At 41.6% G+C, this 25,828-nt stretch overlaps 2 protein-coding genes across 2 annotated transcripts in view; one reads left to right on the top strand and one right to left on the bottom strand.

Moving 5' to 3' along the window:
• The window catches only part of LOC149165913 (alpha/beta-Hydrolases superfamily protein), a 233,563-nt gene that overhangs the window by 4,833 nt on the left and 202,902 nt on the right, over positions 1-25,828 (bottom strand). The gene's annotated exons all lie outside the window — the stretch shown is intronic.
• Positions 21,521-24,790, top strand: LOC149165914 (uncharacterized). Its single transcript, XM_089431216.1, has 2 exons — positions 21,521-23,870; positions 23,981-24,790. Exons 1-2 carry the CDS (start codon positions 21,938-21,940, stop codon positions 24,574-24,576), a joined length of 2,529 nt encoding a protein of 842 aa, XP_089287342.1. The 5' UTR covers positions 21,521-21,937; the 3' UTR covers positions 24,577-24,790.

The following is a 25,828-nucleotide window of genomic DNA, read 5'->3' as shown; positions in this document are numbered from 1 at the left end:
CCGATGCTACCCCAAATCAACACCATATGCCTCTCAAGCAGTTGGGGACATTACAATCTTCGCCAAGATTGCTTGTTCTCAAGCAACTTCAACTCTGGATGTTTGAGCACCTATTCACCTTCCCAAGTGGCATCTTCAATAGGCAGATCCTTCCACTTCACCAAGTACTCCTTCACGATCCTACTCCTCAACTTTCATTCCCTTGTCTCCAGAATTTCCTCCGAAACCAAGACCAATTCCCCTTCTTCATCCAAGGGTGGAAGCTCGGTAGAAGTAACTAAATGCTGCCCTAGAGCCTTTTTGAGGCAAGAGACATGGAAGATGTTGTGAATTTGACACCCTTCTAGAAGCTCTAGCTCATAGCCCACCCCCCCCACCTCCCAATTCGTCTCATGATCCACTATGGCCCATAGAATCTAGGTTTCAATTTTTCTGCCCTTGTTCTTTTGATTGATGGTTGTCAGTAGGGCTATAGATGAAGGTACACCATATCCCCCACCCCAAAGCTACACTCCATCCTGTTCCTATCTGCATAGATTTTTTGTTTGTTGTAAGCCATCTACTAGTTATCTTTGAGGACCCGTAGACAATCCTGGCTCTCTTGAACCCAATCTTTAGCTAAAGGGGCCCAACTATCTCCAAATATCCAGTCTGCAAAAGTTGGGGCATCGTATCCATACAGTGCTTTGAAGGGCGTCATTCCAATAGACATGTGGAAAGTGGTGTTATAACAATGTTCTCCCAAATGCAACCACTTTACCCATGCTTTTTGTTGGCTAGATATATAGTTTCTGAGATAGCCCTTCAGCCATTTGTTGACTATCTTTGTTTTCCCATAAATCCACAGGTGGTAACTAGTGCTCGGTGTTAACTTCGTACCCACAACTCTGAATAATTCCTGCCAAAAGCTTCCCATAAATCTATTGTCCTTATTGCTCACAATGGTCTTTGGAAACTCGTGGAATCGGAAGACCTCTTTGAAAAACCACTTTGTCACCTATGCTACTGAATATTTTGAAGGTATGGCAAAGAAGTGTGCAAACTTTGTGCAGTCTTTCTCATGTACTTGAGGTAGGCCAATTATGAAATCCATGGAAATGCTCTCCCATTTCTGCTCAGGGATGGGGAGTGGTTGTAGCAATCCTGTCAAATGAATATGTTCGGCTTTGTTTTGCTAGCAGACATTGCATTCCTTCACAAACCTCAGCATATCCATCTTTAGGCCCTTCCAAGTGAACCTCTCCCTGATTTGCTTGTAGGTTTTCAAGTACCCCAAATGTCTTGCTAGGGGTGAACTGTGAGTTGCCTACATAACTTTCTCCTTGAGTTGTGATTATCGTATTATATAGATCTAGTTCTTGTAGTAGATGATGTCATCTATGACTCGATAGCTGTCATCCTAGACCAATCCTTCTAGAATCTCACAAGAAAATTTATTTTTGAAGTACTCTACAAGCATGAGTAACTTCCAATCCTCTGTAACTATTAGTTTTTTGTAGCATCGAAGGTGTTCTAGTCTCAAAACTTTGTGGAAAGGCTAAAACACATGAGCTCTTCATTACCCAGAAATTGTTTCTGGAAATTCCACCTAGAAGTGTCTCAACTAGATTATTAGCCTGTTTTTTAATATTTCCTAAGTCTAAACTTAGGAAATCTGGTTAATTAATCATATTAATTGAGAAAGGTGAGAAAAGTCTAGAAACTCACTTGGATCGATTCAGATATGATTCTAGCCATCGATTATGTTTTAATCTTGGTCGTTGGAGTCCCTACCAGAGATTATAAGAGGAGGTCGATAGCTAGATGGAGGACACACCAGTGTAGATACTCAGTGGTCTACACAGTTCAATTTTCCAGTGCAAGTGATTCAGCAGTAGAAATCGAGTAAGGGTCGAGTAGCAGGTGGCAGAGGGGCAACATAGTATATTTCCAAACGAGTTTCCAGTTTCGGAAGAGTTAGAAGAGGAGGCCGAAAATATTCTTCAGGAGGCGGGGCAGGGGTTGTGCAGTGCCTCAAGATAGGCAGTTCGATTCAACCAAAGCAGGGGTCGATTCAGCTTCCAATGGCCGAGAAAATTTCCAAGAGGCCCAAAGAATCACTTCCAGTGGCAGCAACAGGCTAGATGTCACATCAAGAGGCTGTTTTTGGGTAGCACGAGTGGGGCCTACACAGAGGTAGCGCAGAAGGTTGACGCAGAGGTGTTCCAGAACCAGTTCTAAGGCTCAATTTGCTGCGGAATTGCTTGACGAGGAGGGTAAATTCCCTAAAATATTTTTGCCAGTGTTTCTCTCCAATAGAAGCGCCAGTTTGATGTCATTTTATTGTACACAGAATTTTTGTTGCTACATAAAATAATAAAACCCTCAACTGTTGCATCGGTTTTCCCACATTGGGCTTTTCCGAGGACAATTTTCCAAAAAAAATTGTGTCAAATTTTGTGTGTGTGCTAGCATATTTCTCAGTTTCCAGCGCTTTTACTTTCCCCAGTATTTTTGTGAAGATTGCAGAGTGTTTATTTCGTTGTTGTCATAACAAAAAACTGCTAATTTAATTAACAATTAGAAGAAATAATACCCATTGTTGCAATAGGATTTTAGCGGTGAAATTTTCACATGGTATCAGAGTGTGATTGATCAGATGGGGAAGCTCAGAAGCAGAGACAGAATTTCTTTGTTTGGAGGGAGCAGCAGGACAAGTTTTAGGAGGTTGTGCAGAGTCTAAGCTAGGCAGATCGAATTGCCTGGGGAAGTTCGAATTTTCAGTGCAAGTTGGAAGAAAAATTCAACTTGCCAATTGAGTGATTCCAGTAGGCAAAGGGAGCAACAGCAACTCTGATTTTCGCTGAGCAGATTCCTTGTTTAAGCACAAAGGGTTTTGCAGCAGTTTGCAACTGCAGAATCAATGTCGGGTGGAAGAGAAATAGCACACTGAAGTTTACCCAGAATTCTCCAGTATGGCCATGGATCAATTTGATATTCAAGGGGGGGCTTCAAAGTTGTCTTCCAGATTGGAAGATGAATTTGCTTGCTTATCAGGCTCAGCGTCACAAGATGTCTGGTATATAGACAATGGAGCTTCAACTCACATGACAGGGGTTAGAGAATATTTCTCTAGCTACAATGAGCAAATGGATTTCCAAATTATGATGGGAAACAGAACAAAGTGTACTCTAGTGGGGAGAGGTACCATCGATTTTCAGAGGAAGTTAGAAGCAAGTACTAGTGCTACAAATGCACTGCATGTGCCAAGATTAGGTATGAACCTGGTTTCAGTATCCCAACTACAGCATAAAGGATATGATGTCCACTTCGTAGGGAAGAGGGTGTTTGTCAAACACCCAAGCTAGAAGAGGGTAAGACAAATTGGAGTTCGAAGCAACAAGGTATATAGGTTGCAGCTTGATTCTCCAATGGCACTGGTAGGCAGTGACAATAGCAGTGGGAAGGAATTGAATGAGCTATGCCATAGGAGAATGGGGCACTTACATCATGGTGCACTCAAGATGCTCAGGGAGACAGTAACAGGGGTTCCAGAACTTGGCACAAAACATGATGATGTGTGTAGAGGGTGCATGCTTGGGAAATACGCTAAGACAACATTCCTAAGAAGTGACAGCAGAGCAGATGGCGTGTTAGGACTTATAACACTCAAACATTTGTGGTCCGATGTCCACTAGAGCTCTCAGTGGGACCGAATACATCGGCATCTTTATTGATTACCATTCCAGGAAAACCTGGATCTACTTCTTGAAGACCAAAATCACTTCGATTGCTTCAGGGAGTTTAAGGCTATCATGGAGAATGCGACAGGGAAGAAGATCAAGGTGCTTCGCTCAAATAATGGTGGGGAGTATATTGATAAAGACTTCACAGATTTTTGTGTGAAGGAAGGCATCAGAAGAGAGTGGACAACCCCATACAATCCACAGCAGAATGGGTAGCAGAGCCAAAAAACAGAACTATAGTCGAGGCTACAAAAGCAATGTTATATGACCAGGATTTGACCAGGTTTCTATGGGCAGAGGCATGTAACACAGTAGTGTATATTCATAATAGGACTCATCATTGAGCATTAGGGAATAAAACGCCAGAAGGGGTCTTCACAGGGAGGAACCCAAAAGTTAGTCACTTCAGGATCTTTGGAAGCATGGCTTATTTCCTTGTGCCAGATGAAAAGCGCACCAAATTTGGTCAAACTGCAAAGAAGGGATTCCTCATTGGATATAGTGAAACCTCAAAGGCATACAAGATCTACATTCATAGAAATAGGAAGATTGTAGTGAGACGAGACGTAAAGTTCATGGAGGACCGAGCTTTCAAGAGATCTCGTGAGATGCCCACAAGTGATCAGAATCAGCCAATGGAAGATCCATTGGTCCAGCAGCAGGGGTAACCACAAGGGAAAATAGTGGGACCTCTAGTAGGACAGTCACAAGGATCTAGTACAATAACTAGTACCAGCATTTCCTCAAGTGCAGGAGATCCCGTGAGTTCACAGCAGATGGAGCAACAGGGGTAGGATGAGGAGGAGTTGGTTAAACCTCCCACCACTAGTGGTTGATCCAACAGAGAAGTTCATCAGACATTGAGAGATGTAGAGGAGTTCATTGGAACTCGTAGGACGAACAAGAGAGAGCGTTAAAAACCTGACAGGTACCAAGCCTTGGTGGCTCAAGTTGCAAAACCTTCCAACTTTCAAGAAGTTGCACAGCATCAGGTGTGGATAGATGTCATGGTAGAGGAATATAGCTCTATCACGACGAACGATGTTTGGGAGGTGGTGTCGAGGCCTGAGGAAAGGTCAGTAGTACCTTCTCGATGGATCTAGAAGATCAAGTATGCTACAGATGGCAGCATGGAGAAGTACAAGGCTAGGTTCATGGCAAAAGGGTATGCACAGAAAGAAGTGATAGATTATGAGGAGACCTTCGCCCCAGTTGTCAGATACACTTTTATTTGGTCATTTATATCCCTAGTAGCTCAGATGGGGTCGAAGATTCACCAAATGGACATCAAGACAACATTCTTCAACGAGGTGATAGATGAAGAAGTGTACATAGAATAGCCAGAGGGCTTCGAGACTCATGAGAGGTGCACTCATGTGTGCAGATTGAAGAAGGCTCTATACGAGCTCAAACAGGGTCCCAGTGCATGGTATGGTCGGAATGACAGCTACTTGCAGCAGATGGGATTCATCAAGAGTGACTCAGATCCCAACCTTTACTATTTGATGGTAGAGGGCGAGCCACACATCCTAGTATTGTATGTGGATGATCTCTTCCTAACAGTGTCATCAGGGCTCATAGACGACTGCAAGAAGAACCTAGCAGCAGAGTTTGATATGAAGGATTTGGGGATGATGCACTATTTTCTAGGATTGGAAGTGTGGCAGAAGGACAAGGAGATCTTCCTTGGGCAAGGAAGATATGCTACAGATATTCTGAAGAGGTTCAGAATGCAGGATTGTAGACCCATGTCTACGCCCATGATCACCAACTAGAAGAAGATAAATGCATCAGATGACAAGGATGTTGACCCCACCTTGTATAGACAGCTTATCGGTTCTCTCATGTATCTGGTCAACACTAGGCCAGATATTTGCTTCGTAGTCAATACCCTCAGTTAGTTTATGGTAGAACTGAAGAGGGTACATTGGACAGTAGCAAGGCACATTTTGAGGTATGTGCGTGGCACAATCGAGTATGGGTTGAGGTATACCCGAGGGGTTGACATCAAACTATGTGGGTTCACAGATGTAAATTGGGCAGGCAGTTCAGTGGACAGGAAAAAGTACCTCTGGGTACTTCTTCAACGTTGGATTAGGAATGGTTTCTTGGTGTAGTAGGAAGCAAAAGTCAGTAGCACTGAGCTTTGTAGAAGTAGAGTATATGGCAGCAAGCACAACTATGTGCGAAGCTATATGGCTTTAGAAGCTACTAGTAAGCTTGTTCAGGTAGACGATGCAGGCAACCAGTGTCTACTGCGATAATCAGAGTTGCATCAAGCTCTCTGAGAATCCAGTTTTTCATGACAGGTCGAAACACATAGATATTAGGTTTCATTTCATTAGAGATTGTGTGCAGCATGGAGCGGTCCAGCTACAGTATGTTCCCACAAATGAGTAGGTTGCAGATGTACTCAAAAGCTCTAAGAAGAGCTAAGTTCGTCTATTTCGGAGAACAGATGGGTATGGTGGAGAACTCATTCCAATAACAGGGACAGTTTATTTAGAATGCTTCTCAGTTGCAGTAGTTGCAGTAGTTGCAGTAGCAGCAATGTTAAATTATGGTATGTTCTATGCTTAAGAGCAATTTACTTCAAATCTTCTTATTAGCCCAATATCAATTTCCAGTATCGCAATCACATCAACATGATAGTAAAATGCAGATAGAACATAAATGTAAACAACAGAAGACAAGAGACACAAGTTGTGGCACCAGCCAAGGACAAACCCCAATGCGGGGAAACCCTTTGGTCAATTCTTCTAAATTCTTCAATAATTCAGCAAAGAGAGGGAAATAGTACAATATCACAACTCTGTGATTTACAACAGCAGCAATACAATCTTTGATCAGTAAGGTCAACGTTGATCAAACAGCTCGCAAAAGACCTTAAATCAACCTAGGAGAACTCGGCCTCCAACAACAATAGATAACAGCCCAAAACAGTCAACACAAGGAGGTCAAACAACAGTCAATGCTACAGCAATACTGCAGTTAGCCCTAACCAGTCAACGTTGTCCCAAACATATGCTCCAACAGGTCAATGCTAGGTTGTCTAGCAATGCGGCTAGCCTAGGAGAGGCTGCCCGACCCAAGAACACAGTCAACTTCCTCTTTGTTGTTCAAACGCATGCATAATATAGTCCTGCTGCTCCATAGTCAGCCCTAGGTCAACGTTGTCCCAAAATTGGCTTGCGTCCTTCCTTCTCCCATGTGTGAGTGTCTTCCTCCTCCTACGCATTCCCAAGAGACTAGGGGAGGAATGAGATGGTGAGATGAGTGTGCTAATGCCTCAAGGTCTCCTCTTCTTATATGCCACGTTGAGGATAAGCTGGGAGTGTAAAAGACTATTATGCTTGTTGGCCGACCTTGACAAATTGTCAAGAAATACAAATAAATTCATATCTCCATGAATACACGTCGAAATCGGATGATCCTTAAATCAATCCTACACCTCTCGATGAGAGGAATCCAAGAAAAATATCAGCTGCCATAAATAAATGACCCACATGGATTTTGGCCCTAGTTGCCAATTTTAACACTCCCTCTCAACTAGGGAGAACTCCGTCTGCTAATCCATTTGTCTGTCAGTACTATCTCTGCCATCAAATGCATTGCCCTACACTGCTCGGCTATGCTCTGCTCTATTCTACTCTACTTTGTTGAACTATGAAGAAGAAGAAATGATCGAGAATGTATTATACCGTCCTCTATTGACCCAAAGTCGGTTTTAGATAAAAGAGAGTGTCCAATAGCACTCTTACTAACCTGAAGTCAGTCCCAATGAAGAGAGTGTGTCATATCACTCTTACTGATCCGAAGTCAGTTCCAAAAGAGAGTGAGTTATATCACTCTTACTAACCCGAAGTCAGTTCCAATTGATCAGTAAGAGTGGTATTGGACACTCTCACTCTTCATTGGGACTGACATTGTTTTTACCCTTGACATACTCAATTTCAAAATCATAGGCCTATAGTTTGTGATCCATTTATGTTGTCTCTCACTCAACTCTTTTTGTTCCATGAGGAATCTCAGGCTATTATGATCTGTCTTCAGTTTGAATATGTTCCCCATTAAATACTGCATGAATTTGGCCAGTGCATGCATAATGGCCAACATCTCCTTGTCATAAATAGAATAATCTCACTCATAGTCCCTGAGTTTGCGGCTCACAAACGCTATGGGGTGGTGATTCTACATCAAAACTGCTCATATTCTCGTCCTTGAAGCATCGCACTCCAGCATGAATGGTTGGGTGAAAAATGGCAATGCTAACACAAAACACAAACTCATCCCCTGTTTCATCTTTTGAAAGGCTGTTTGTGCTTCATTCGACCAACTGAAAGCCCCCTTTTTGCTGAGGTCTATTAGAGACATTGTTGACTGCAATAACTCCTTCACAAACTTCCTGTACTATTTGCAAAGGCCAAGCAAGCTTTTCAGTTCAGTTACATTCTTTAGGGTAGGCCACTCAATAATAGCTCTATTTTTTTCCCAGTGCCCCTGAACCCTGTTTCGTTCGATCACATGTCCTAAGTAGAGCATTTTTGTCATGCCAAATTCACACTTAGATTCTTTTGCATAGAGTTCTTGTTCCTCCAAAATCCCCAATACCTCATCCAAGTGCACAAGATGGTCCTCCCAAGTCTTGCTGTAGATAAGTATGTCATCAAAAAATACCAGCAAGTACTTCCATAACTGTTTATTGAACACCTGGTTCATATAGGAATGAAAAGTTGCGAGTGTGTTGGCTAGCCCAAATGGCATAAGCAGAAACTTGTAGTGCCCATAGTGGCAACTGAAGGCAGTCTTCGGGATATCTTGCTCCCAAACCCAAATCTGATGGTAGCTTGAACAAAGACCTATCTTCGAAAAATATTTGCCTCCCCTCAGCTCATCCATCAAGTCATCTATTCTGGGAATGGGATACCGGATTTTAGTGTCCTCTTGTTAAGAGCCCAGTAGTCAATACACATCTGCAAGGTATCGTCCTTCTTAGCCATCACCACTGAAGAAGTGAAAGGACTAGAACTAGGCCGAATATGACCCAACCTCAACAACTCCTTAATGGCCTTCTCAATTTCATCTTTGTAAACCTTGGGATGTCGATAGGGGTTGGTTATGACTGCCTGCACTCCCTCCTCCAACTCTATAACATGTTCAAAACCTCTGTTTGGTGGTCTACCTGGAGGAATGTTAGTAAAACCTTCCTTGTGTTTGTGAAGTAATACCTGAATGTCGTTTGGATGTTGTCGATGTTGATCTCGTTGTCAATTGTCAGTAATGAAGCACTCGACTGCCCACCTAATGTCATCACACTACAACACCACCTCCATACTATTAGATGATATTATATTTGGTGGATATTAATGCATGGCCCTTAGTCCTACCTTCTTGCCATCTGTCGAGTCAGTGAATTCCATCTCCATGTTCCTCTGGTTGGTAGTGTATGTCCCAATCTAATAGAGCCACTAAACTCCTAACACCACATTGGTGTCTGGTACATCCACCACGAAGAAATCATCTATCACTATATAATTCCCCATGGTTAGGTTTAGCTTGGGACGTATCTAGAGAAATCCGTCTGATGACCACCTGGTATGGCTATTGTGAAGCCATCAAACTCTTATTTCAAAATCTCTCTTTAATCAACCAGGGCTACATCTATGAAGTTATGGGAAGCCCCACCGTCAATCAATATTGTCACCTTGTGCCACCCTAGAACTCCTCTAACATTGAAAGTATGATGCTTGGGGAATCCTGACATGGATGAGATAATAGGGGCTTTGCCCCCCCTGTGAAGTCTCACCCCAACTGTTTGGTGTCTCTGTCCATGTGCCTACTCTAGTGTTGGCTCCTCATCATCATCATCGTTGTCACTCTCTGAGTACACCTCAATATAATGAGCCTTGGCCATCTTGTTTTTTCCTGCACATCTGCGCCCCAGTGCCCAAGGCTCCTAACAGTGGAAACAAAGCTTCTTCTTTCTCAACTCCTTCTAGGTCTCCTCATCTAACTTCAATTTCTGGGACCATTCCTTCTAAAAGGTTTGACCTCTTTGCTCTTCTAGGGAAAAGAGGACTTCGGAGGGAATCTTCTCTCAAGAATAGCATCTTGCATATCCCTAGCTCTGTTAACTGCATCTCGTAGAATGGCAGGTTGATAACCCTTAACCCAACCCCGTAGAGGCTCAGATAGCCCCTGCACAAATATAATCACTAGTTGTGTCTCAGATATGTCCGTGACCATCACTACCAATCTCTGAAACTCTGAGATGTATGCCTTCAGACTGCCTGTCAGCTTGAGCTAAGACAATGCTTTGAAATGAATCTTTGGATCCTTCCTATCAAAGCGCTCTATGAGTCTCTACGTGAACTTGGGGTATGAGATGATGCTAGCATGACCCATGGTTACTAACCCATGATACCACCACTCATGGGCTTCCCCATCCAGATGTAGTGTAGCCAACTTAATGGCATCAACCTCAATCATCTGATGTAAATGAAAATAGGTGTCCAGCTTTTGGACCCATGATCTAGCTAAGCATTTTGATGACCCATCAAAACATGGAATAAACACCTTCCCTAGTGTCTTTTGGAGCTCATTGTTCTATCTCATTGCCTTTTGCACACCCTTGGGCTTGTTCTTCATCTAAGTGTTGCAGAAATCTGTGAAGCTCATGGCAGCTTGGAAGTCTCGCCCCAACCTCCTATACTCCACCAAATAATCCCCAAAGGGAATTTCTTAGTCATTCTGCTCCACTTGTTCAGATGTTACCTCACTGAGAAAATGTGGCATGGTGGGTCTAGCTGACTTACTATATATGTGGGGTTGGTTGTGTACGGTTGTGCGTGCATGGCTAGCTTCTTCACTATTGGACCCCTTGCCATTATTGGGATCCTTATTATGTTGCTCCCCCATTGGAGTTCCATTGGAACTCCCTTTGCTGCCCAAGTTTTTCATCAACTCCACCATCTCCTTTTGGCGTGTTAATTTATGGTATGCTCTATGCTTAGAGCAGTTTACTTATCTTTCTTATTATTATCCACAGATTAGTAATCACATGTACAGTAAGTAAAGTGCAAATAGAACATTAAACAATCGACAGAAAACAAGCCAAGACACGAGACACCAGATGTGGCGGCTAGCCAAGGGCAAACCCCAATATGGGGAAACCCTTTGATCAAATCTTCTTTTATCTTCAATAATTCAGCAGAGAGAAATAGCACAAAAGTCTGATTTATATCAGCAGCAGCAAATCCTAGATCAGCAGCATCAGTATCAGCGGCACCGGCATCACCGCATCACCGACATCACCAGCATCATCGGCATCACCGGCATCATTCCTTCCACACATGAGAGAAGAGTCCCTTTCTGCGCAGTAGGAGAAGAGCCTCTTTTTTGCGCAGGAGAGAGAGAGAGAGATGTGATGAGATGTGTGTCCAAATGAGGAAAAGACCTCCTGTATTTATACACAAATGTTGATGATTGAATAGATGCGACTGTTGGGCTTCTGAGCCTACATGAGTTGTTGGTCGACTTGATAATTATTCCATAATCAAAATAAATTCATATCTCCATAAATACTTATCGAAATCGAATGATCTTTAGATCAATCCTACACTTCTCGACGAGAGGAATTTAATAAAAATATTATCAGCCATGAATAAGATGACCCACATGGATTTTGGCCCTAGTTGCTAATTTTAACACTCCCTCTCAACTAGGGAGAACTCCATCTGCAATTCATCTGTCGGTCACTACTATTCATCCCTCAAATGGACTGCCCTGTACAGCTTGACCCCTACTCTGCTCCGCTCTATCCTGCCTGCTCTGCTATGTTCTGTTCTGCCCTTTTCTGATCTGCTTTGTTCTATTCTGAGCTGCTTTGTCCGAATTATGAAGAAGAAGAAATGATCGAGGATGTATCATATTGACTCAAAGTCAGTCTCAGAGTGTGTACCACTGGTCCCAGACCAGTCCTCAACCGACCCAAAGTCAATGTCATAGTGGGTACAACTCCTACCACTGGTCCCGGACCAGTATCATCCTCCACTGACTCAAAGTCAGTCTCAGAGTGTGTACCACTGGTCCCAGACCAGTCCTCAACCGACCCGAAGTCAGTGTCATAGTGGGTACAATTCCTACCACTGGTCCCAGGCCAGTCCTCCACTGACCCGAAGTCAGTCTCAGAGTATGTACCATTGGTCCCAGACCAGTCTCAACCGACCCGAAGTCAACGTCATAGTGGGTACAACTCACTGGTCCCAGACCAGTCCTCCACTGACCCAAGTCAGTCTCAAAGTATGTACCACTAGTCCCAGACTAGTCCTCAACCGACCCGAAGTCAGTGTCATAGTGGGTACAACTCCTACCACTGGTCCCAGAGCAATCCTCCACTAACCCGAAGTCAGTCTCAGAGTATGTACCACTGGTCCCAGACTAGTCTCAACCGACCTGAAGTCAGCGTCATAGTGGGTACAACTCCTACAACTGGTCCCAAACCCATATTATTGATCCCAGATCAATGAAGGTCATCCTAGCATAGGGAGTACGGTAGATACAGCGATGCGTCCATCGGTACTACTATGGTCCCTATCCTCATTTCCCTGCTCATTGATCAGATGAGAGGTACTTCCCATGAGTCCCAAACTGCATGGGTAGGATGCCTTGACAGGAGAACTAATCATCCTATCCACAAGAGAGTGAATCATCTTGTCCATTGGATGCCACGGAGAACTAATCATCCTGGCCCACAGGAAAGCGAATCATCCTATTCCACAATCGCCATGGAGAACACATCATCCTGGCCTCACAGGAGAACTAATCATCCTGCTACACAATTGTCATGGAGAACACATCATCCAGACCTCACAGGAGAACTAATCATCCTGCTACACAATCGTCATGGAGAACACATCATCCAGACCTCACAGGAGAACTAATCATCCTGCTACACAAGAGAGCGAATCATCTTGTCCACAGGAGAGCGAATCATCCTGTCCACAGGAGAGCGAATCATCTTGTCTCACAAGAGAGCGAATCATCTTGTCCCAGTGCGCACCACCAGGGGAGGGTGAGTCACCCTGTGGTCGTATGTTGCTCCAGTAAGAACCGCAAGCCCCCAGAGCTCCCAGAGCTCAATGTATGCAACATGCAAGACCCTTTTACAAGGGTCTCTTGATGACTCCAAGTCGTTCGGGAAAATCACAGATTTGATCTTTCCCCGGGGCTTTGTCAAAATATCAACGACCTGTACATTAGTCTCAATGCAATGGAGCCTCCTTGCTCATCGACTTACCATATCCCAGATAAGGCAGCATCTGATGTTTATCTGCTGGAGCAATCATCGAATACAGGATTCCTCTATAATCGAATCCCACCTCTAGTTGTCACAGAGAATCACAGTGGTATTCATCATGTGTACAAACAGCTCACTGAAGAGCTTCCACAACCAGACTGCCTCACAGGAGGCCATGCTAGCAGCAATGTATTCTGCCTTGGCAGTGCTTAGAGCCATTGACTTCTTCTTCCTGCTCATCTAGGATATCGAGGCAGATTCCAAAGAGAACCAACACTGAGAAGTGCTCTCCACACTGCCTACTCACTCAATATTCGAATAATCATGCAGTTTCATATTTCCGGTAGTGTATCTCAATCCATGAGAGATTGTGCCCCGAAGACATCTCAGAAGATTCTTGGCATCAATCCAGTGAGACTCAACCAAATATGAGCTCACCATGCTAACTAAAAAACATATGTCCAAATGGAGGTTCACCAAGAACATCAATGCGAATGAGTTTATGAAACTCGGAGGCATTTCCCAAATCTAGTCCGACATCACTACCATATAACTTCTGAAAGTTAAGATCCTCGAGGTAGTCACAGGCTTGCAGTCCACCATACCGAATCTTTCCAATATCTTCACGTACCAAATAGAAGGTTGTTTTTCTAGCGAGTCAAGAAAATACATCCATGCCTATAAATGGCATTCCATCAAGTCCAAAAAAAATTATTGGGAATAGTGCTATATATAAATACAATCAGCTTGAAAACTGCATTTTCTAGGGAATGAATAGGGAATATAGGCAAGTAGACTTGGCACACAATAAAAGAACCTCAAATTAGCAGAGATAGAGAGCATGCATGTGAAGAGCTTCTACAATATAAGAAGGTGTTTTGACGAGGGTGAGTCAAAAAGGTTAAATCAACTCTTGACCAAACTATGGAGATCCTAGAGCAGGCAAATTAGTGCCCCAATCAACAGTCAAAGGTTGCTTTCTTATCAAGCAAAGAATGATAGTGTTTGCACGTAGGATTGTGTACACCAAGATCAGCATGTTTTCACGTTGACAAATTTATCTAAGAAAAGGTTATAACTATTCATTAGCATCAGCATCATCTAATTACCCTAAGTTGGTCAGAAATTGTGACACATGGTAAATCAATAGCATCAACCAATTACCATAATCTGGTCAACAACTATGACACATGGTAAAGCATTAGCATCAACTAGTCACCATGATTCTATTCGGCGTTTGCGACCCATGGTATACTAACTAGTCCTAGTTCACCATCATCCTAGTCATTGTCTTTGACTCGTAGTGAAACCCTAGGGACATGTTGTCGCCTAAGATGCACACCTAGATTAGCGTGGGAAAAGTCCTCAATCCCACCAAGTGTGGCCTTAAAAGTGAAACGCTCAAAGAAGGGGTTTTCACTTGATCCCAACTCTCTCTGTTTAGGTTCTCTCCTAGCTAAACCAAAGGGTGGTCCCTAAAGCAAAGATATCTAAAGGAAAACTTGTTAGAGATAACAAGCTCTAGGAGATTATGATGTTAATTACATTAGTTAAGGCTTCACCAATTTAAAAACTTGAAATATATCTTAAAATGAGATTGATTAGCAAGAATAATTACGAGTGTATAACAATCAATAATGGAGATAAATCAATTATATTCAACAAGATATCCTGCAAGCCAAATATAATTAGACCAGTGCCAAATATACTTGCAAGAAATATATGCTCACAAATAAATCCACAATACTTGCAAATATGATATGTCAAGTAGATCAACAAGTTGCACAATTAGAGAAGCTGCAGCCTGCAAGGCAAGAGGTTAGTGAACCACACAAGAGATTATATATAACACTATGAGATATGAGCAATAAATGGATTTAGAACTTGCAAGGAAATAGAGCTTGTACTTTAAAGAGATATATGTTCAACTATGATAGCAATAAAAGACAATTGGTAGGAGCATGTAAATGAACAAGTACAAGAATATATGAAATGCTTGCAAATTTGATAAAATGCTCACAACCTAAATTATACAATAACCAATTGTGTGAAAGATGCAAACAAGTGTATGTGAAGTGTGTGAGGCAAAGTGGTCTTGGTAAATTTTATTAAATGCCTAATCTAAGGTTTGACTTCCCCTCAATTCCTTCAACTTGGTAAGGAGTGAGGTTGTTGCAAGAAGGCTAAGGCCTCATTAATGATACCCCCTTAGGACTTCAGTACAACTCGTGTGCCTTCGTTCCTACAAGGGCTCAGCCACAAGAGAACTGTGAGGTCACACATTTTAACCTTTGCTCCAAACTCAAATTTAAGGAGATTGAATGATAGTTAGGGAAGGTTGTCCTAGATGTCTATCAACCAAGCTTATGCTTGGAGGTAAATTTTAGAGAGATCTAAAATGCAAATTAGATATTAATTTAAAACAAATGCTCCAAGTGAGATACAATTGGAGTGAGATGCTCCAAAATTGAAATATCTCAAGATTTATCAATAGCAAGATACCATTCCACTTATATAATCAAGTTAGGAATTAGCATTTTGAGCACAAATTATGATATTAATATAAGATTAGCTTATGCCAATGATCAATGAAGCAAACGAAAATCACTCAATGAAGAAAAGTGAATTAGATTAATTACAAATAAGATCAAAATACTAGAACAACTTCAATTGAAATGCCAATTAGATCTAGTAGCCAAGTGAAAATTACTCAATGAACACAATAAGCAAGTTAGATCAAGAAGATGACAAGTGTTGAAAACTACTTGCAAGATTAGATGAAAATAGATCTAAGAATGTTAATGCAACTATGATAATGAAATAAGCAAGAAAACTAATCTAACAAATGCAAAATGAAAAAGGTTAGAGACTAGATCTAAAGACAAAGCTAGCAAAAGAAAAGAAACAAGTTAGAGACTAGCTATCCAAGAGGCTCTCCTACCAAATGAGGAGATAGGGATACCAAGGGGAAAAAATACCCCAAACCCCCTCAAGAAGATTTCTCTTTATTATTATTACAAGATTGAAAACCCTCTTAGAGAAAAGAGGGCGTTTAGATCTTAGAGGAGGGTTTACAGGGAATTGGGCTTCAAAGAGATAATACACCTTCCTCAAGAGCTAAAAAATTGATGAAAATTATTTACAAAATTTGTGATGAAATTACAATGGAATGCCTCCAAGAAAATACACTTTCCCTTCAAAAAATTTCGTTCAAGCTGCAAGATGTCCGAGAGGAATTTCGTATAAGAGGGAGAGACCCTCTTTATGCTTGCAGCCAAGAGAAAAATGGCTCAAAAATGAAGACGGCTTCCACAAAAAATTTATCTTAATTTTTCCAAGCCTCAAATGATGGATCTCTTAAAAAATCGAACTTGAAAAACCCTTAAAACCCTAGCCGTCTAGGATCTACGCAGGAGAGAGGAGAGGGTTTGATCAACGAACAAGTGTTTAGCTTCAAAAATTTAATTGTCTCTTTGATCCTCAAGATTGCACATATAAAAAATCTTAAAGAAAAATTTCCAAGGCAAACTTTTGCTCCTTCTTCAGATCTACGAAAAAATAGAGAGGATATCCAAACATATACAAGATCTATATACAATAGAAATATATATACAAAATAGGATAGAAATATATACAAAAATTTTACAGATCTATAGCCTAAAGAGTATGAGGACACCTCAGCTCTTGGGTAGAAAAAATACAAGCCCTAAAATAGCTAGATCTGACAAATAAAGTGCATAAATAGATAGATCTAAAGAGTTAATGATAAGATTCACAAGCTATGGCAAAGGAAACTCCCTTTAAAATTATCTTATGATAAACCTTTGAGAGAGATCTAAGTGGGTTCTTCCACTTCTATGCCTTGAGAGTTGGTTGGTTCAACTGAAAACTTCCCCAAACGCCCAAGATCTGATTCAAAAAATAAAATCTCTACACACTTTCGAAAGATAATGTTAGATCCAGAAGGGATTAGATAGCACAATGAAAAAGAAGACTAGGGGTTCAACCGAAAACCCACTAGCGCTTCTAGATCTAGAGTGTTTCTCTAATCCAAATATCAATGCAAGATAATTGTACATCAATAGATCCAAACTATGGCAAATGGAAATAACAATTTAATTATTTACCAGTAGAGCATTAAGAACAAATGAATCAGAAAAATATTACCATAGATGTAGAAGAAAAACACCACAAAGCTTTAACACTTAAAGACTTTCTTTTTTATTAGCTCAAAAAAAAATCAATACAAAGCAGAGCTTTGATAGCCAAGAGCTCAATTACAATTGATGTTGATGTTCAATGAGGAGCTTGGAGCTTCCTTAAATAGAAAAATGAGAGAGAGAGACCCCTCTCTAAGTGAAACGTCTAGATCCCAAGTGCTAACGGCTAGATCTCACCCAAAAGAATTTGAACCCTTTATGAGCCAGAGCAGATCTCTAGGAGAAAAATCTGTTTGCCTTGAAGGAGATGTTGGATGGAGAAAATATTTGATCTCGAAATAGTTTGGACCACCAAATATTTCAATCCTTCTTTTCTCGAAAAACTCTCATTCAAATTAACCATTATGCACCATCTCCTTAAAAAAATTCGATTTTGCTAGGACATGGGCTTCTTATCTAGACTATCGAATTTTTCCTTGGGCCATTTTTTCTTGGTAAATGGAATTCCCATCATTTTTTATTTGACTTTAATATTTGGGAATTTCCACTTCATTTTTTATCATTTTCAATTGGACAGAATTTTTTAATTTTCTCTTATTTTATTTTCTGGCTATTTATTTGCCATTTTTTGCCAAAAAATTAGAAAAATGGGTTTTTGAGGCATAAATACATATTTTTCCACCCTTAAAGTGTGTCTAAATAGAAAGTTGAGGTGTATAGGTCGAATTTTGATTACTCATACCCCCTAGAACTTCTATAAACAACATTTATTACATTTTACATTAAATAATGATTAAAAATCCCAACCAATGGAAAATTTTTAATAAGTAAAAACTGACATTTAGACTCGACCAAATTCTACGAAACTTTAGAGATAATCTATGTTGGAAATACTGAGAGGGGGGTGAATCAGTATTTCTTACTTCCTTTTTTTAAATTGTCCTAGTGATTGCCATAAGCATATATAGATATGTATATGTATACACAGAACACAGAAATCAACAACTGGAATTAATGCTTTTATTAAAAACTCAAGACAGTGTAATAAAATAAATACAATATAAGTATATATCTGATTGTGAATAGTTGCCAAGCTCCAACTTGGACTTCAGTGAGGCTCCAACCTCCAGAGCACCAACTCTGTTTTGCAGTGGTTCTGCACTTAGGAGCACCTACCCCTAATGACTTTAGTCCTGTTCAGTTCTGAGGCTCCAACCCAACCTTGGTATAAATTGGTATGCTGCTACACTCTATTCAGCTGAGGTTCTCTCACTCCTACTCTCCTACCTCTGCTGCTTTTGCTGCCTCTACAGCCTCCGCTGCTTCTGCAGCCTCTTTTGCCTCTGCTGCTTCTACTACCTCACACTTTGGTCCTTCACCACAACAACAGCACCAACAGTTCTCTGTTTTTACTGTTTTATACATTCCCATGCCTTTGTCCATTCGTTTCCGCTTACACCGCCTCTTAGGCTTCCTCCTCGGTCGCTGCGGCTTCCTCTGCGTTGTGCAAGTTCACTGACTTTCTGAGGACACGTAGATTCATTTGAGAGGTCCAAAACTCCACGGAGAACACATCTTACTGGTTATGACTGTAACAACACTCCTTTAACAATGATTGTGGGCATACACAGAGCTTTACGTTTAACGGACCTGCCACGTCCTATCGCAATCGCAATCGGCTTGAATCAGCCCATTTAATTGACGTTCAGCCTCCTGAACCATCGGAACAATTATCATAAGCCTTTCGGCCTAAAACAGCCCGCACAAGCCAAATATTTAATTACACAGAGAATATGATAAAAACAGTCCAAAAGACTAAGGGGCGGACTTCAAGCAATATTACACCCGCATCTAAATTGTATCGGGTCTGCAGCTTAAATCGCAATCGGCGATTTGCGACTCCCGGTGGTCCTTTATATGTCGGGCTCATGACACCGCCGATGGCCGATGGCCGATCCACCACTGGACGCGATATTGTATTAAACCAAGTTGTGATGTCGCATCGAGTCTGCAACGTTCATCGCAATTGGCACTTGGGTGTGGCAAGGCTTCATAACATATGCGATTGTGATGGATGTGATATGGTATTAAACCATGGTTTATATGCCTGTCGGGTCCACATCCCTATCACAATCGGCGCTTTCATGTGGCAAGGCTTTATGGCTTGCGATATAGCGACGGACGCGATATTACAATAGGCGCGATATAATAGGACCATCGGGTCCGCAATTGTATATCGCAATCGGCGTTTTAATGTGGCAGGGCCTTAACCACTTGTGATACATAATCCCGACACGGCGGATGCGATATTAAATTGCAACGTATTGCAATGGTCCCATGGGTCCGCGCATATATTATCGCAATCGGAGGGTTTCGGGGGTGACAACCCTTTTGAACTTTGCGATATATATATATATATATAGATAGATAGATATATATATATATAGCTCTGTTGTTTTAACTTTGTTTATATGCTCCGCTGTTTATATATATATTGCTCCGATGTTTTAACTTTGTTTTTATGCTCCTCTGCTTATGCACCTTACTCTTGGCATATGCGATAGCTCTACTCCTCCGATAGTCCTTCCTTTGGCATTGTTGTTCTAATAGTTGTTAATGCATATATAGATGGGTTTTGCCTCCGATAGCTCTCAATTGTGTAATCTGCTTCTGTTTGCGTTAAATGCATATACAGGTCTTGCTGCCTTCATTTCTCCGATGGCTCCTGATAGCTGTTACCTGCATGCATATAAGCTCTCTGATGACTTATTTGCATGCCTCCATTGGCTCTGTCTGCTCTTTGCGCTGTTTGCTCCTCTGGTGGCTCTGTCTCCTCCTCTTGGCTCTGTCTACTCCTTGAATATTGCCATATTGACATCAATGACAATCTGTGTCCAACAATCTCCCCCTTTGTTATTGATGGCAATATTCTTCTGCTCTCTCTCCCCCTTTGACATCAATGGCAAAGGAATGCATATGGACTCCCCCTGTCAAACTGCTCCCCCTGTCCTGCTACATCTTTATGAATGAACTTGAGTGATGATAAAGAAATAACCCCCATCTTTTGACGCAGATGTTCGAATGCTTCTCGAGGAAGAGGTTTTGTGAAAATATCAGCTATCTGCTCCTTAGTACTGATATATTCCAGGACGATGTTTTGTTCAGCTACTTGCTCACGGAGGAAATGATACTTGATTGGTATCCTCTTGGCTCTGTCTACTCCTTGAATATTGCCATATTGACATCAATGACAATCTGTGTCCAACAATCTCCCCCTTTGTTATTGATGGCAATATTCTTCTGCTCTCCCCCTTTGACATCAATGGCAAAGGAATGCATATAGACTCCCCCTGTCCTGCTACATCTTTATGAATGAACTTGAGTGATGATAAAGAAATAACCCCCATCTTTTGACGCAGATGTTCGAATGCTTCTCGAGGAAGAGGTTTTGTGAAAATATCAGCTATCTGCTCCTTAGTACTGATATATTCCAGGACGATGTTTTGTTCAGCTACTTGCTCACGGAGGAAATGATACTTGATTGGTATGTGTTTGGTTCTTGAGTGCATCACTGGATTTTTGCTGAGACTGATAGCACTTGTGTTGTCACAATAGACGGTAATCGGTTGATCTGTACATATGTCGACATCTTTTAGAGCTTCCTTCATCCATAGTATCTGAGTACAACAGTCTGCTGCAGCAATATACTCGGCTTCGGCTGTGGATAATGATATGGATGACTGTTTTTTGCTGAGCCAGGATACCAAACAGTCTCCTAGGAAGAATGCATTTCCACTAGTACTTTTCCGATCATCTATACTTCCAGCCCAATCAGCGTCGATGTATGCAGTTACAGTCAGTGTTGAGTTCTTTGGGTACCAAAGACCGAAATCAGAAGTTCCCTTCAGATATCTGAGAATTCTTTTTACGGCTAATAAATGGGATTGTTTGGGAGCAGATTGAAATCTTCCCACCATTCCTACTGCTTGCATTATGTCTGGTCGTGTAGCTGTTAAGTATAGAAGGGCTCCGATCATTGACCTGTAATGAGTTGCATCCACTAGAAGGGAGTCATCATCTTTGCTCAGTTTGCAGCATAGTTTTAAAAACCGGTGGAAAAAACCGGTTACCGGCCTAACCGGCCGGTTGGAAGGCTGGCCGGTCGGAACCGGTGGAAAAACCCGGTTTAAAGCACCATTTGCCCGGAAATATGCCCTAACCGGTAAAAACCGGCCGGTTTAGGGCGGAACCGGCCGGTTTATTGCTAACCGGCCGGTTCCGTCCTAAACCGGCCGGTTTATGGACAGGCCGCCGGTCAAGCAAAAAGCGCAGCGGTTTTTTGGAAATGAGGGCGGTTTAGGGGTTTTGGGGGTGAGGGAAAGGGATTTTCCCTCCAAAAACACCCTCACACTTGCTATAAGACACCCCTCTCACTCTCATTTGTCTCACACAACTGATTTGGAGTGTTTGTGAGTGTTTGTGAGTTTGTTTGTGAGCTTGGAGAGTGTGGAGTTTTTGCTGAAGTAGTCATCTTGGAGTTGGAGTTGGAGCTATTTTGGAGATAGTGTGTAGCTGTCAGTGGAGTTGCCATCATCAAGAGGAGGCTAAGGGAGCTACTTTGCATTTCCAGGTAAGGATTTGCACTTGATAATTCCTCATTTGGGTCTGCTGTCCATGAATTATTTTTTTTGTGCTATAAACTTCTCACTTCAATGATCTATCATCTATGCTAAGCCTATGAACTCTCTAGCTCTATGCTATCAATTTTTGTAGCTTGCATGTGCATTTTTTTTCCTACATTTATCATTGGTTTTCCATGTTCCTTAGCTGCAATTTTTTTTTTAAATGGCAGATTTCTTTGCAAATTGTTATTATTTCAAGCAAACATGGCTCCAAAAGGAAAGGACAGTGCATGGGTTCATTGTGATGTAATTGAGGGAAAAATGATATGCAAATTATGCCATAAATCTATTGGAGGTGGGGGTATTCTTAGGTTGAAACAACACTTGGCTGGGGTAAGAGGCCAAGTAAAGCCATGTGATGCACCAAAAGAACTGTTAGGTCCTATTAGGGCAGAATACATTGCCAAGCTTGAAAAATTTTATGAGGATAAGGCTAGGGAGAAGGCCATCCAAGATGAAATTGCAAGGAAGAGGGAATTAATGGAAGCCATGAATCTTATGAAAGAGAGTGGGTATGATGATTATGAGATTCAAGACTCCACTTCTATCCCTTCCACCAATGACCCCTTTCACTATGTTCATCCTTCTGTTGGAGTTGGCCAACCATCAAAAGGAGCAAAGAGACCAAACATCCAAAGTTATTTCTCATCTTCTGCCAACATTGCCTCTTCTAAATCTAATCCCACTTCCTCCCAGCCAAGTTCTCAACCCACTTTGGATCAGCATTGGAAAAAACAATGCAAAGAAACTTCTCACCAATACATTGCTAGATGGTGGTATGATTCAGATATCCCATTTAATGCTGCTCGCTCACCTTATTACCAAGCTATGTGGGACTCTGTTATAGCTGCAGGAAAGGGCTTCAAAGGCCCTAGTATGCATGACTTGAGGGGAGCTCTTTTGCAAAAAGAGATATCTTCCATTGATGAGTATTTGGCTGAGTTTAGAGAGTCATGGGTCAAAACAGGTTGTTCCATTATGTCAGATGGATGGACCGATGGAAAGAACCGCACTATCATTAATTTCCTTGTTTCTTGCCCTCAAGGAACCATGTTTTTGAAATCAGTTGATGCATCTGATAGGGTAAAGGATGCAAGCCTTCTATTTGAGCTTTTGGATAACATTATTCAGGAAGTTGGGGAGCAGCATGTTGTGCAGGTCATCACTGATAATGCCTCAAACTATGTTCTTGCTGGAAAGATGCTTGAGGCCAAATATAACACCATATTTTGGACTCCATGTGCTGCACATTGCATAGACCTCATGCTTGAGGATATAGGCAAGGTGGAGTGGGTAAAAAACACTGTAGAGCATGCCAAGTGCATTACAAAATACATTTACAACCACTCATGGGTATTGAGCCTAATGAGGAAACACACTGGAGGCAAAGAGCTTGTTAGGCCTGCAATTACGAGATTTGCAACTCACTTCCTCACGTTGCAATGTCTCAATGGTCAACATAGAAACTTGCAGAAAATGTTTTCCTCTGATGAATGGTCTGAATCTCGGTGGGCTCGTAGACCAGATGGAAAAGACACCAAAAAGAAAGTGTTAGACACTTATTTTTGGAAAAGGTCTGTAGAGCTTGTGAAAATTACCGAGCCCCTTGTTAAGGTGCTAAGGTTGGTGGATGGGGAAAGATTGGCCATGGGCTACATTTATGAAGCTATGGATCAGGCAAAGGAGCAGATACGGGGAGCTTACAATGACAGGTTAGCTAAATATGGCCGTATATGGGAGATCATTGATAACAGATGGAACAATCAACTCCATCGTCCTATACATGCAGCCGGGTATTTTTTGAACCCAAGGTATCAGTATAAAAATCGGCTAGGAGATCAGCATGATGGGGAGGTCAGAGCTGGATTGATTGATTGCTTGGAGCGCATGGTCCCTAACCATGTAGACCAGTTGGATATACATAGACAGCTTACTATTTTCAATCAAGCAAGTGGTACTTTTGGCAAAAACTTGGCAAAGATGGCAAGAGATGTGGACCAACCAGGTAAGCAATTCCAATTTCCATTTTGTTTTTCATTTCAAGTTAAAATTGTTTACGTTCTTTACAATTCAAATTATAAACTAAGTTACTAATTATTGTCTTTTTCTTTGCAGCACATTGGTGGGAGTCATTTGGTGGCCAGTGTCCTCAATTGCAAAGGTTTGCAATTAGAGTCCTCAGTCAAACTTGCAGTGCTTCAGGTTGTGAGCGCAATTGGTCTGTTTTTGAGCGCATACACACGAAGAAGAGAAACCGTTTGGAACAAAAACGGTTAAATGATCTTGTTTTTGTGCAATACAACCTTCGACTGAGGAGGAACCAAATGATGAGCAAATCACCTGATCTAGATCCCATTGTGTTGGACGATATTGATCCAACATCAGAATGGGTGGAGGAGACTGAAGATCCTGTGTTTGAGGCTGATTTTGATATCGACATGGCTTTAGCGGAGGATGAGGCAGATTATGTGGCGGCATCAGAACCAGGATCAGTAGCGGCATCAAGGAAAGGCAAGGAACCAATGGAAGGCACTAGTCGTGCAGGTCGAAAAACTCGTGCTTCCATTAGGTCCACTTCTATTGTCATTGGTGGCATTGATACTGATGTTGCAGATGAGGCAGAGGCATCCTCAGACTCTGAACCAGATGATGTCTATGTAGCTCCTGATGATGATCCTGTGTCTAGTAGTGGTGATGGACTTGATGATTGATCATGTGTACACTGTAGACTTGTAGTAGGCCAATGGCCTCATAGCTTGCAGCATTGTTTTTGGACTTTATAGGCCATTTAGAGCCTCATTTCTTATGTATTTTGCTATTTTGTCGATGATATGTATTGCACTCGGTGCCATTTTGATATATTCACCTTTGCATGGTATATAAATGAGCAAACTTTGCATATTTTGTCTCTATTGGCTTGGAATCATGGTTTTACATCTTAAAAATAGTTTTGTTTCATTAAAAATTAATTATTTAATGTATTTTTTAAAAACCGGTTCGTTTAGACCAAACCAGTCCCGGTTAGACTGGTTCCGGTCGGTAAACCGGTTCATTAGGTGGACCGGTCCGGTCACCGGTTCCGGTTTTAAAAACACTGGTTTGCAGTTTGTGGTCATAGGTGTGCTCATGGGTGCACAGTCCTCCATTCCATATTTTTTGAGCATGTCTTTTAGATATTTGGTTTGAGATATACACAATCCTGCTCTGGTTTGAGATCCCTGAAGTCCAAGGAAGTGGGACAGCTCTCCTATCATTGACATCTCAAACTCTTTTGACATGCTTTGAGAAAATTCATGGCTCATTTCATCATTATTACTAGCAAAAATCAGATCATCGATATAAACAAGAGCAACTAGTAACTTACCTTCATCTGTCTTTATGTATAGATTACTTCTAGCCACTCCTTTTTTGAAGCCTTGTTGTTGTAGGTAGTGATCCAATCTTGCATACCAAGCTCTAGGAGCTTGTTTCAACCCATATAAAGCCTTTTTCAACTTACAGACTAAGTCCTTTCCTACTGTTAGATCAAAACCTTCTGGCTGCTCCATGTAGACTTCCTCCTTGAGTTCCCCATTTAGAAATGCTGATTTCACGTCCATTTGATAGATTTTGAATCCTTTTGAGCAAGCAAATGCCAAGAACATCCTGATAGCTTCCATATGGGCCACTGGTGCAAATGTCTCTTCAAAGTCAACTCTTTCAATTTGTGAATAGCCTTTGCAGACAAGTCTTGCCTTGTTTCTGATAACCTGTCCTTCCTCATTCATTTTATTTTTGAACACCCATTTGGTTCCTATTATGTTTTTGTCCTTTGGACGAGGTACCAGCTCCCATGTCTTGTTCTTCTCAATTTGGGACATTTCTTCTTCCATGGCTTTTACCCAATGAGGATCCTTACTTGCTTCTGCAAATGTTTCTGGTTCTATCATAGATAGGAGGGCAATGACTTTTCTCTTGGGTGTG

Source organism: Pinus tabuliformis, chromosome 5_1, assembly GCF_031772625.1.
Source record: "Pinus tabuliformis cultivar Carrire ecotype Pingquan chromosome 5_1, CPIR1, whole genome shotgun sequence".
Classification (NCBI taxonomy): domain Eukaryota; kingdom Viridiplantae; phylum Streptophyta; class Pinopsida; order Pinales; family Pinaceae; genus Pinus; species Pinus tabuliformis.
Note: the sequence above shows the minus strand (reverse complement) of the source record. Positions and strands in the feature narration are given on the sequence as shown.

Excerpts from the sequence above, each read along its gene's own strand:
- LOC149165914 (XM_089431216.1), top strand. The coding sequence starts at position 21,938 with ATGCTATCAATTTTTGTAGCTTGCATGTGCATTTTTTTTCCTACATTT. Across the intron at positions 23,871-23,980 it reads AAGAGATGTGGACCAACCAG|CACATTGGTGGGAGTCATTT; the intron begins GTAAGCAATTCC and ends TTTTCTTTGCAG.